Here is a 12,882-nt window from a genome sequence, read left to right as displayed (position 1 = left end):
GTGCGTGTGTGTGCGTGCGTGCATGCTTGAATTTATTTCGAACATTAAAACAAACTAAATAAAATACCAACATAATGATGCATTAAAAACATAAAAAAAAACTAAATACACAATAATAATGCAAAATGATAATCATAATTCCAGTGTAGCCTCTGCTTACCTGATCCTATCCCTATTTTTTACCATTTCTAAATCAACTGTGTGTGTGTGTGTGTGTGTGTGTGTGTGTGTGTGTGTGTGTGTCTCTCAATAAATACCAGCCGCTCCTCCATACCATCACAGAGCTAGGCTATAGGTGCAATCTACTTGTGTTTATCTTTGGCAGCCTATAGGACATGTGCATAGGTTGGTTGTAAGAGGCTTCCAACAACTTGGGATGCAAAAAAAAAAGAGCAGCTGTACGGCTTGTAAAATTCTGTGCAATCTCTTCTACTATCGGTAGCCGCCAAATATGGCGAAGACGCTGTTATTTGTACCCCTGAAGGGTGTGGGGGTATTTGTCCATGATTTGCTCACTGTACTTTTTTCCCCTTTTTTACAGCACCTTGTAATATGTGTGTCCTTGTATTGTATCTCTTATGTGGACATAAATAAATGAGTAAATGAGTAAATAAATGTGTGTGTGTGTGTGTGTGTGTGTGTGTGTGTGTGTGTGTGTGTGTGTGTGTGTGTGTGTGTGTGTGTGTGTGTGTGTGTGTGTGTGTGTGTGTGTGTGTGTGTGTGTGTGTGTGTGTGTGTGTGTGTGTGTGTGGGTGTGTGTGCGTTACCAGAAGGCTCTCTGTTGTCCCAGGTTAGTCTCAGGCACAGGCGTCCAGGCAGACAGTGTCTGAGAGAATAGCTTCTGTAGGACTGTAGCGTAGGGAACCATGGCACCCTGCACACTGTTACACACATATACACACACTGTAATACACACTGTATGGAACCATGGCACCCTGCACACTGTTACAGGGGTGCACATAACTTTTTAGGTGTAGTACTCAGAAGAGCACCTGGAGATGTGACTTGGTGCGCACACAATAAATGGTCCCCCCCCCCCCGTTTTGTCGACGGGGGGGTGCGCGAGAAAAAAAGGACGTGTTGTGAGCTTGTAGATCGGCTATTTTCAAATAAAAACTTGCGGGGAAATTATAATAAGCAGAATTTCCGCCGTTTTTTTTTCTCTCACGCCGTTAGGAGAAGCCCCCAAGGTTGGTGCCCTGTGCTGCGCTGCTTTTATCCGGCAGATTGGCACGTTCACGGCATATTTTGCATCATTACGGTGCGTTCATCATCGGTGACGAGTGCCTCTTAACAGCCGCTGCTGGCTGCGTGCACGCAGCCAAGCAATGCGAGGCGAGGCGATGCGAGGCAATGCGAGGCAACGCAAGGCACACAATCACGTGCAGCATGTGTCCTCTCCCCCTGCGCCTAATGGCTTTTTAGTTTTGCTAAAAAGTTAAAGCTTGGAAATTCCGGTCCCAGCTGTTGGTACGCAAAAGCGCCTCGCGTCGTCTGATCTGGTGCGCATTATTTATTTTGGGTGCACATTCGCACCTGCGCACCAGTTATGTGCACCCCTGCACATATACACAACAATACACACACTGTAATACATATGGCAGTGGTTCCTCAAACGTTTTGCCTCGAGACCCAAAGCAATGAAAATAGCAGATCTACAAGCTCACAACGCGTCATGATGTGACACGTTGTGAGCTTGTAGATCGGCTATTTTCACTACTTCTTAAGAGTTTATTTTTTATCTTATTAAATGGAACTTCTTTGCAATTGTTTTTATAAAGTATTAAATAAATCAAACAAACGGTGCAGAAAGTACAGTTATAGGATTATAGCAGAAAATAAAGCACTGAGGGTCTCATCAGACACGGGATGTTTTTTGATTTATTTGGCTATTCAAAAAATAGCAGATCTACAAGCTCATAGCGCGGCACTTGTAGATCTGCTATTTTTGGAAACATTGTGGAAAATGTACTCAAATCTTTGCTTCTGGGGGTCCTGGAAGAAAATATTTAGAGATGGGGGTCCGCGGCCAAATACATATAATTTTGGGGTCCTTGACATGGAAAAGTTTGAGAACCACTGATATTATAGCAACATACGTTTAAAAAAAAGAAACTGTAAGAATTTAGAAGACATTTGTAGATTCCCCAGAAGCAAAGAGTTCAGTTAAAAATGTAAAAAGTGCTGTTGAAGTGCTTACGATCTGCGTGTGTGTGTGTGTGCGTGTGTGTGTGTGTGTGTGTGTGTGTGTGTGTGTGTGTGTGTGTGTGTGTGTGTGTGTGTGTGTGTGTGTGTGTGTGTGTGTGTGTGTGTGTGTGTGTGTGTGTGTGTGTGTGTGTACTCACGCTGTTATAAGTGCACACAGCACCTCCAGAGTGTTCTTGTGAACTCCAGGCAGCACTAACAACCTGAACACCCCGTCTCCTGTTGAATTCTGACGCACAAAACAATATCATTTTAGTCATTAGTCTTTTCAAGATTTATATATATTTTTTCTGCCTTTATTATAGACAGGAGAGTAGGCTGACAGAGAGAGAGACAGAGAGAGATGGGGAGTGACACGCAGCAAAGGCCGTCGGGATCTGGACTCAAACCGGCGACGTGCTGTCGGGCTACATTGTAGCATACAGTAGGTGCCTGCACCGCTACACCAGCAGTCCGGGCCATTAGTCATAGTCTTTTGAATACAATTCCATGTAGTTCTAGTCATAATCAAAAACTGTCGTCATAGTTTTAGTCTACAAAACGAACAGTGAATTGTAATGGAACAATAATGTAATTATAACATTATGTGTAATAATGTCAATGTATTTGTAATGTAACCTAGAACTGTTACAAGTACTGCAGTGTTGCACGATTGCAATGATCTGAGATAATCAATTATTTAATCGTTTTCATTCATCCGTCATGAAAAATGGCAAAAAGAATACCTGATCTACAAGCTGACAAGAAGTCCTGATGTGATGTGAGCATGTAGATCGGCTATTTTCCCCTTAAATTGTCAAATTATGATACATTTTAAATGTCATACATTAAATTTGCGCCATAACATGCGTGATGTCATCTCAAGTATAGTAATACAAACGTGTGTGTGTGTGTGTGTGTGTACTCACTATGCTCTTAGCAGTCACAGCCAGAGCTCGACACACCAGGTTGAGAACCTGTCTGACGGGCAAACGGAGCGCTGCATTGGGATCCAAACTGAGACACACACACACACACACACACACACACACACACACACACACACACACACACACACGCACGCACGCAAAGCTTAGACACAAAATGCAGTGTGTGTGTCTTCATTTCAATTTAGTTTTAGTCAGTCTTTTGAATACAATTCCTCATATTCCTCAAAGTCATATGTTAATCATCTGAAATGTCTAGTTATAGTCGACTAAATCTACAGTTGATTTAGTCGACTAAAACGTATGTTGGCGGTGCCTTGGTGGTGTCGTAATGGCTGATTTTATGCCCAAAATATCCAATCTACAAGCTCACAACGCGCCTGCGACACGTTGTGAGCTTGTATGGAAACAGAGACACTCCGCCGTCTTTTGTGACACTCTGTGTGTCGATCGTCCTGGAGCCAAACACTCTGTGGCTGTAGAAAGGTTAGTAAAAATGCTCAAAAACACTGGCAGTGGTTGACTTCATTAACACATTAATTATGGCACTCAATGAGTTAAAGCCACACACACAATTCTATAGCGGTGGTGTGTAGTGTAGTGCAGTGGTTCTCAAACTTTTACATGTCAAGGACCCCCAAATTGACACTTATAACCCCACGGACCCCCATTTGAAAAAAATAAGCCAGGGACCCCAATAAGAGAAGTTTTTTACGGCTCTCTAGCAGTGATTCTCAACCATTTTAATTTCAAGGACCCCCACTTTGACATGCATTAGGGCTACGGACCCCCATTTAATGGCATTTATATCTCTGGGACCCCAATTCATATTGTGAAATCAATGTTAATCTAACTCTGAGAGTGTACAAATGGAACCAAATGGACCCTAACGGGTCCATTTGGTTCCATTTGTACACTCTCAGAGTTACAGACCCATAAGGGTCCATTTGGTTCCTGTCCATCATTTAGCTGGGGACCCCCTGGAACCCCCTCATGTACCCCTGGGGGTCCCCGGACCCCACTTTGAGAACCAACGTTGTAGTGTGTAGTACCTCAGTGTGTATTTCAGGGCGTAACACACAGCTCTATAGCGGTGGTGTAACTGGATGAACAGCAGAGGATCACAGTCGTCTAGAGGAGGGAACGGAAGCTCTACACCTGGACCATCATACTGGACTGTCCCCTCTGTGTACACACACACACACACACACACACACACACACACACACACACACGTCAAATGTGTTCGAAAATAGCCGATCTACAAGCTCAAGATGCGACACAGAAATGACTCAAACGTGTGTTAAATCAGTGGTTCTCTAACTTGTTCATGTCAAGGACCCACACAATGACATGCATTTGTCTGCGGACCCCCGTCTGAAAATATTTGTGCGAAGCATGAGGACCCCGCATGCTGCAAGATTTGTGTTGTTAAAATGTTTCCAAAATACAAAAATACAAATATCATTATTTACATAGCAGCTCTACAAGCTACTAGATAGTCGCTACAGATCTACACATGTTATTTTAAGATTTATTTGGGCTATTCAAAAATAGAAGATCTACAAGCTCATAGCGCGGCACAGAGAGCTTGTAAATCTTAGAGCGAACAAAGAGAATTAGTTTCCTGGAACAAAATATTTTGAGATGGGGGTCCGCAGCCAAATACATATCATTTTGTAGGTCCTTGACATGAAAAAGTTTGAGAACCACTGATATTGTAGCAACCTACGTTTTTAAGAAAACTATTAGGAATCAGAAGATATTTGTAGAATGCCCACAAGCAAGGATTTGAGTAAAAAATATTCGCTTTAAAATATATATAAATATTTGCACAACTGCCCACGATTCTTAAAAAACATTTGCAGATCTACAAGCTCATAGCGCGGCACTCGCTCTGCTATTTTTGAATAGTCAAATAAATCTTTAAATGACACAGATCCTGGATCCAGTTCCCGTATTGAATGGCTAAAGCACCTACCTGATTCTGAACCTTGGTAGAGCTGAGCCAGGATGCCATTGGCCGAGGCCAACAGACAGTGGATCTGATTGGTCCAGCCCTCGGCGCGGCCGCCTCCCCTGTCCACGGCCCCACCCAGAGAGGGCAGACGGCCGTAGCACTCACACGCCACCTGAGAGGAAGAGGAACAAGTATTCATTATTATTATACATTATTGAAGGGGTACGGGGATCCCTTGGGGGTCCTCAGAGTTGGTACAGGGGGGGCCGCCAAAATCCTTTCCACAGCTTTTTTTTATTTTTACATTAACCACTTCAGCCCTAGCCACTAGCGTACGGTGGGTTCTAACGTGGACCGGGCCAGACCCCCCCCCCCCTGGGGTCTGGGGGGGGGGGGGGGGGGGTAGAATCTGGGGGGCGGGTGGGGGCTCGTGCAACGATGGCTGATAAGTGACAGTCTATTGAGAATTACCATCAGCGTTAATGCAAGCGAGAGAAACGTGAATAAAACACAATATGCAAGTATATTTGGGAAGCGGCTTAGTTTGGGTTGAGTTGCTGGCTCATCGATAGCAGAGAGGTCTGTAGGCGCAACTGCGCCGCTGGAATCCGGGGAGCAGGGGCGCACTTATGGTGCTGCTGGCCACGGAGATGGTTGCTGGTGGTGGCGGGTCTGGCGTTGTGGTGGGCGCTGCTGGTTGTGGCCCCACTGGCCCCCCACCAGCAGCCGCTGGTGCCTGGCAAGAGAACCGGTTTGACGGGGAAACCGTTTTTTAATGGCCAACCATTAACAATTCGGCCGAATGCAAATAAGCCCGATTTGAAAACAAAGGCAAATTTCTGTGGTTGGCAACAACAGAATAGGGTGAGGGGTGCTAATGTTGTTATGTTGATTTTTTGGTTTTTCTTTCCCCTGGGGGAGCAGAGTTTTATAGACCGGGCCATGGCCCTGTTGGCCTCTATGACGATACGCCCTTGGCCCTAGCATCCTTATTCTGGTGCGAACATTTGCCGAAAATGGCAGATCTACAAGCTCACAAGCAGACCAAGTATTGAGTGGTTAAATGTCTGGAAATGCACATTAACACTGATGATAGTGCTGTCAAGTATATGAAGTTATCATTTTAGATTTCTTTGGGTATTTTTTAACAGCCAAAGAAATCTTAAAATGACAAAGATGCGTTCCCGGACTGAATGATTGAATGAAACAAACCTCCTGGATCTTGTGGTCGGTGCTGTTCATCTTGGAGAGGAAGAACGCCCCCAGTTTATCCTGACAACAACACACAACACACACAGTTAACGTAACATATAACACACATTATACAACACACACTTAATTTAACATCCATAACATTTAACACAGAGTGGGCATATCCTGACAAACACCGCACACACACACACAGTTTGTGACAGTTTGATGCTTGTCCTTTTTACAGCAGAGGTTGGTTAATATAGCATCAACACCAGTTTACATATCTATATACTGTAGATCGGCTATATGAAAATAACCGATCTACAAGCTCACAACGCATTGTGAGCTTTTACTTTGGCTGTTTTCAAAATATATTGAAAAGAAACGTGAAAATGTTGGAATATTTTTTGAAATATGTTTTTTTCTGTCCCTGCCACAGAATGATTTCAGATGGGGGTCCCTGCCACAGAACGTTTCAGTCTGGACAGTATCGTGTCCAGACTGTCCACCACATTAATGTGGGGGTCCTGTGTCCACCACATTAATGTGGGGGTCCTAGACTGAAAATGTTTGAGAACTCACCCTGAGTGATCCACAGGCTTTAGGGAAGTATGTCATACATGCTGTCATCCCCTCCATGGCTGCCAACTCACACTGTAACAAAACACACAACAATAGACTATTACAACTCACACTGCAACACAACACAACAATACACTACACCATTAAAACTCACAGTACAACACAACAATACAGCATTCATTTCTCTGATTAAGAATGAAACACTAAATCAAACTAATCAAATTAACTCATTCAGTGCCATTGACGTGTAACACATACATTTTGTTCCTAAGCCCAGATTGCCAATGACGTGTTTGCCATTGCCAAAAAGTGTTCAGTGTTTATGCTAGATGGCGCTCTTCGTCAACCTATAAATGATCTTCCGGAGAAGAGTCGACCCGGAAATAACGTGATCACAACAAACCCAGCCCTGTCCCATCTAATGGTAAAGGATTTAGAAAAAAATGTTTTTCTCTGAGACAGCAGAGGTGAGACAGCAGAGAGGTGAGACAGGGTTACCTCTGTCTTGAGGCCTAGCAGAGAGGTGAGGATCCCCAGGATAGAGTTGAGGCCGACCTCTCTACAGAGCTCTGCTATCTGGGCAGCGTACTGTAGGAGGTCCTGGAGAGCAGAGACAGCCAGCTCCATGGTCTGAAGAGGAGCCTGGGACTGGAACCACACACACACACACCACAATACACAACGTTAGAGGAGGAACAAAACACATGTTATCCTTCTATCCTTGCATGAGCTCTCTCTCCTGAAAATGTATTTTACGTTTACTTAACCCATTGATACCTGGAACGCATCTGTGTCACTTTAGATGTCTTTGGCTATTCAAAAAATAGCAGATATACAAGCTCATAGCGCGGCACCGAGTGCCGCGCTATGAGCTTGTAGATCTGCTATTTTTGAAAAAAAAAAACTGTTATGATTTAGATTTTTTTTAAAGAATCCTCAGAATCCTCAGGTCTTAATGGGTTAAGAGTTGGAGAGATGGGGGAGACCCTAGCTCTGGTCCATAGCGTTAGAAGTTCTCCTTATGGTACGCTACGGTACTTTGGAGCCTTTCCCCTCGCACCGCAGCACCTCGTCTGTAGTAAAAATACTAAATACGCTTTTGCTACTCACCAAAACAAAGAGCGTTTTATGGAGTTGAAAGCCTACTCTACTAAATGGGAACACTCTGAGACCCCCACCTCACGTCTAAAATACACTTTATGACCAGAAAAGAAAATATTTCACCGGAAGGAAGAATCTGGTCAATAGGAAAATTCCATTGACCAGATTTGTAGAGGGCACTGTGGAGTAACCAAAACTTTTTTTTCCTTCAGGTGAAATATTTTCTTTTTCTGGCCAAAAAGTGTATTTTAGACGTGAGGTGGGGGGGGGGGGGGGGGGGCAAGATTTCACCCCCAAGTTTTCAAGTCAGTTTTAGTTTTTTCACAATATAATACCGTAGTGTAGCCTGAGACACATCCCTGTATGATCTGTTGCTGCGCGCACGCACGCACACACACACGTATGATCTGTTGCAGCGCGCACGCACGCACGCACACACACAAGTATGATCTGTTGCAACACGCGAGCACGCACACACACACACACAGACACAGACACACACACACCCCTGTATGATCTGCTGCAACGCGCGCACACACACACACACACAGACACAGACACACCTGTATGATCTGTTGCGCACACACACACCTGTATGATCTGTTGCAGTGAGCACACACACACCTGTATGATCTGTTGCAGCACACACACACCTGTATGATCTGTTGCAGCACACACACACCTGTATGATCTGTTGCAGTGAGCACACACACACACACACACACACACACACACACACACACACACACACCTGTATGATCTGTTGCAGTGAGCACACACACACACACACACACACACACACACACACACACACACACACACACACACACACACACACCTGTATGATCTGTTGCAGCACACACACACCTGTATGATCTGTTGCAGTGAGCACACACACACACACACACACACACACACACACACACACACACACACACACCTGTATGATCTGTTGCAGCACACACACACCTGTATGATCTGTTGCAGTGAGCACACACACACACACACACACACACACACACACACACACACACACACACACACACCTGTATGATCTGTTGCGCGCACACACACACACACACACACACACACACACACACACACACACACACACACACACACACACACACACACACACACACACACACACACACACACACACACACACACACACACCTGTATGATCTGTTCCAGCACACACACACACCTGTATGATCTGTTCCAGCACACACACACACACACCTGTATGATCTGTTGCAGTGAGCACACACACACACACACACACACACACACACACACACACACACCTGTATGATCTGTTGCGCACACACACACACACACACACACACACACACACACACACACACACACACACACACACACACACACACACCTGTATGATCTGTTCCAGCACACACACACACCTGTATGATCTGTTCCAGCACACACACACACACACCTGTATGATCTGTTCCAGCACACACACACACACACACCTGTATGATCTGTTCCAGCACACACACACACACACACCTGTATGATCTGTTGCAGTGAGCGCAGCCAGGAGAGACAGTGTTGTTGGAACACTTCACTGGAGCTGTCCTTGATGAGCACTGACAGCAGACACACCCCCTCGAACCTGCAGCACAGCACAACACAACACAACACTTTAAGGAGCAGTTTAGGGCTTTAGGGGTGATACAGTTAATGAAACTAATCTATTTAACCAATTCTAAACAAAGAGTTTAAAATAAATGAAATGACTTATCCCTATTTAGGCCATTTTATTACAGGCAGAAAGTTACATTATGCATATAGCCAATATATACTAATGTATGTGTATGTGTATACATACGTACGTACGTACGTACGTACGTACGTACGTACGTACGTACGTACGTACGTACGTACGTACGTACGTACGTACGTACGTACGTACGTGTGTGTGTGTGTGTGTGTGTGTGTTACATTAAAGCTTTAATGTAACAAAACGTTGCAGTACAACATGACTTACTTGGTCTTACTGGAGGACAGTTTAGCGTTGCTGAAACCCACCAGACCTCCCATTGCACTGGAACCCTGAGAAAATGACAGGAGAACAACATATAAAACACTGGAACCCTGAGAACATCCCACAGAACATCCACATGTGAGGCATTTTGTTCAAAACGGACCAATCCCGCAAACTTTGGAAGCCAACGTTAGCCAATCAGGATGGAATATTAAAAATGGGACAGATCCGTGTTGATCACATGACTATAGAGATACTGTGTACTGATTTGCGTGATGTTTGGACAAGATCTGTAGGAGTGATATCTTTTTTTGTGTTGTTGCATAAATCGGCCTCCTGGTGGCGCTATAACAGGCTGATCTGAAGAATTCGCGTTCAGCTCTGGCATCCAGGGAGTGCACAGTTTCGGTCAAAACGGTGCCGGAGATTAGCTGCTCACAGAGAGACGGAGACACAGACGGACGGACGGACGGACGGACGGGGTGCAAAACATAGTGTCCGCCACGCTTTCAGCCAGATTTGAGTTAAAAATATATATTCAAGTATTTACACAAATGTTCAGGATCTTTCAAAAATAGCAGATCTACAAGCTTGTAGATCTGCTATTTTTGAATAGCAGATAGAATAGCCAAAAGAAAACCAAAACACAATCAGATATAAAAGGACTTTCAGTTTCATGAATGGACTGTCCATGGAGGGTATTTATTACAACTTATAGATGGATGCAGATGGCAGGTGCTTGGGGCTAGGGTACAGGGACCCTCTGGGGGTCCTTGACGGGGTTCCAAATGGACACTTACAGGTCTGCAACTCTGAACGTATACACATGGAACCCCCTCAAGTCCCCTCAACACCCTTAACTCTAAGTTATAGAGTTAAGGGGGTTCTTTATATGACAACTGTTTGAGAACCACTGTATTATAGCATAATACACAACTATATACACAACATTATACACAACATTACTATTGTATTATAGCATATACACAACATTATATACACAATATTACCACTGTATTGTAGCATAATACACAGCATTATGTTAGAGTTGCATTGATATTATAGCATATAGACAGTATACATTATGTTAGGGATGCATTTGGATATGCTATTGCTAATATAATATACAACATAGTTACACATTATGTTAGAGATGCTTTAGTTTTATTTATAACAGACAGTATACATTATGTTAGAGGTGCTTTAGTATTATTTATAACAGAGATTATGTTAGCTATAGCATTGTGATATGCCAACATATACAAAACATAGTTAGACAACATGTTAGCACTGCAATGGTATAACAGGCTAACGTGCACACGCACACGCACACACACACACACACACACACCGCATGTTAGTAGCCGTCAGAGGCGTCAGTTAGCCTCCAAGCTAACGTGTGTGTGTGTGTGTGTGTGTGTGTGTGTGTGTGTGTGTGTGTGTGTGTGTGTGTGTGTGTGTGTGTGTGTGTGTGTGTGTGTGTGTGTGTGTGTGTCATCTAACCTGTGTGTTAACAGCCCCATGCTGCCTGTAGTTGTCCAGTAGATCAGGGAGGTGATGCTGTGTAGATCTATGAGGTTCTTTCAGCAGAGACAGCAGACCTTCGGTCAGCCTCATCCTGGTAGAACCGTTAGAACCATTAGAACCAGAACCTGGGTGATGATGAAGCCACGATGCTGCTGTAGCTGCTGCTGCTGCTGCCGCGGCGGCCATCTTGATTCTGTCTGTGTGTGTTCGTCTGTGTTGTTGTTGGGACCTCCCTCTTGTGAATCACATGACGCTCGTCTGTCACAAGCGTCATGGAACTACTTGTTCCTGGTTTGATTTTGTTACATTTAAAACTCTCACATCTACATAAACGTTCATATTTAAAATATAAAGTGCTGACCCTCAAGCCACGGATGTACCAAGTTGAGCCGCAAAAAGTCTAAGTACCTGTATATTTTGTATTGTTCAATAAAAAGCTTTTTAATCTGATCGCCGGCCATTTTCTTCCAATTTTCTCCGATGCTTTCAACTACGCGATACTGGTTGGGAGGTGTGTATTGCACTCTGTTACCTTAAAAACAAATACAAATAATAATAGAAATGGCTGCCAATCGGATTAAAATGCTTTTTATTGAACAATACAGATGATACGGGTACTTAGACCTGTTGCGGCTCAACTCGTTACATCCGTGGCTTGAGGTTCATGACTTTATATTTGAAATTTGAACGTGTATGTACATGTGAGAGTTGTAAATGTCAAAAACCAGGAACAAGTGGGCTCATGACTGTCATGGTATGATAGTCATGTTTCAGGGCTCCCTCTTTCCCAGATGTTTCGCCCCAGGTGGGCGTGGTTTTGAGGTTATTAGGTTATAACAAGGCAGTGGTTCCCCAAGCTGTGGGTCGTGGACCCATTTTTATGGGTCGCGACTCACAAGTAAAAATCCCCTTTTTTTGTACTTCTTATTTTTAAAAAAAAATAATATATATGCATTCCTTTGAACAGCATTTATCCATTTATATAAATTATTAATGTTTTAAATCCCTTTTTGTTACACAGAAACATAATATGTGTTGTATAGAAACATAATATGTCGTTTAAATGCTTAATTTATAGTTTTAATGTGCAAATTAACCGTTTTTCAATGGCTCCTTTTAGCTCTAGAGGGTACTCTTATTCTGAAGAGATCGTCCACCGGAAGACATATTGTTGCCACCTTATCGTTGCTGACGGAACACAGCTAACATTGCGTCCGTGTCGATTGTAGTATAACTATTGTAGTATTAATATTATAGTTATAATATTGTAGTATTGATAGTGTATTATCACTATTAAAGCTCCAACGGAGGCAGTTTGATGGAATAAGTGGAAAAAAAACGTATGAATAATAAACACTTTTATCTTTGAACTACAC

General features: G+C 43.6%; 1 protein-coding gene across 3 annotated transcripts in view; it reads right to left on the bottom strand.

Annotated features, from left to right (window-relative positions):
- Positions 1 to 11,691, bottom strand: part of pelp1 (proline, glutamate and leucine rich protein 1) — a 43,720-nt gene extending 32,029 nt beyond the window's left edge. For 2 of the 3 annotated variants that reach the window (XM_084076457.1, XM_084076458.1), the window contains exons 1-11: positions 11,483 to 11,691; positions 9,983 to 10,047; positions 9,502 to 9,607; positions 7,366 to 7,515; positions 6,868 to 6,939; positions 6,304 to 6,363; positions 5,113 to 5,263; positions 4,184 to 4,316; positions 3,114 to 3,201; positions 2,346 to 2,434; positions 768 to 881 (exon numbers count right to left, since the gene is read on the bottom strand). In XM_084076457.1, coding sequence (XP_083932583.1) covers positions 768 to 881; positions 2,346 to 2,434; positions 3,114 to 3,201; positions 4,184 to 4,316; positions 5,113 to 5,263; positions 6,304 to 6,363; positions 6,868 to 6,939; positions 7,366 to 7,515; positions 9,502 to 9,607; positions 9,983 to 10,047; positions 11,483 to 11,596 — 1,142 coding nt within the window. In that variant the 5' untranslated portion in view covers positions 11,597 to 11,691. Of the gene's footprint in view, positions 1 to 767; positions 882 to 2,345; positions 2,435 to 3,113; positions 3,202 to 4,183; positions 4,317 to 5,112; positions 5,264 to 6,303; positions 6,364 to 6,867; positions 6,940 to 7,365; positions 7,516 to 8,531; positions 8,542 to 9,501; positions 9,608 to 9,982; positions 10,048 to 11,482 lie in introns of those variants that run through there. The other variant, XM_084076459.1, reaches the window with a different exon arrangement.
- Between the last annotated feature and the right edge of the window lie 1,191 nt (positions 11,692 to 12,882).

This window comes from Gymnoscopelus microlampas (assembly GCF_963454915.1).
Source record: "Gymnoscopelus microlampas genome assembly, chromosome: 13".
Taxonomy (NCBI): domain Eukaryota; kingdom Metazoa; phylum Chordata; class Actinopteri; order Myctophiformes; family Myctophidae; genus Gymnoscopelus; species Gymnoscopelus microlampas.
Note: the sequence above shows the minus strand (reverse complement) of the source record. Positions and strands in the feature narration are given on the sequence as shown.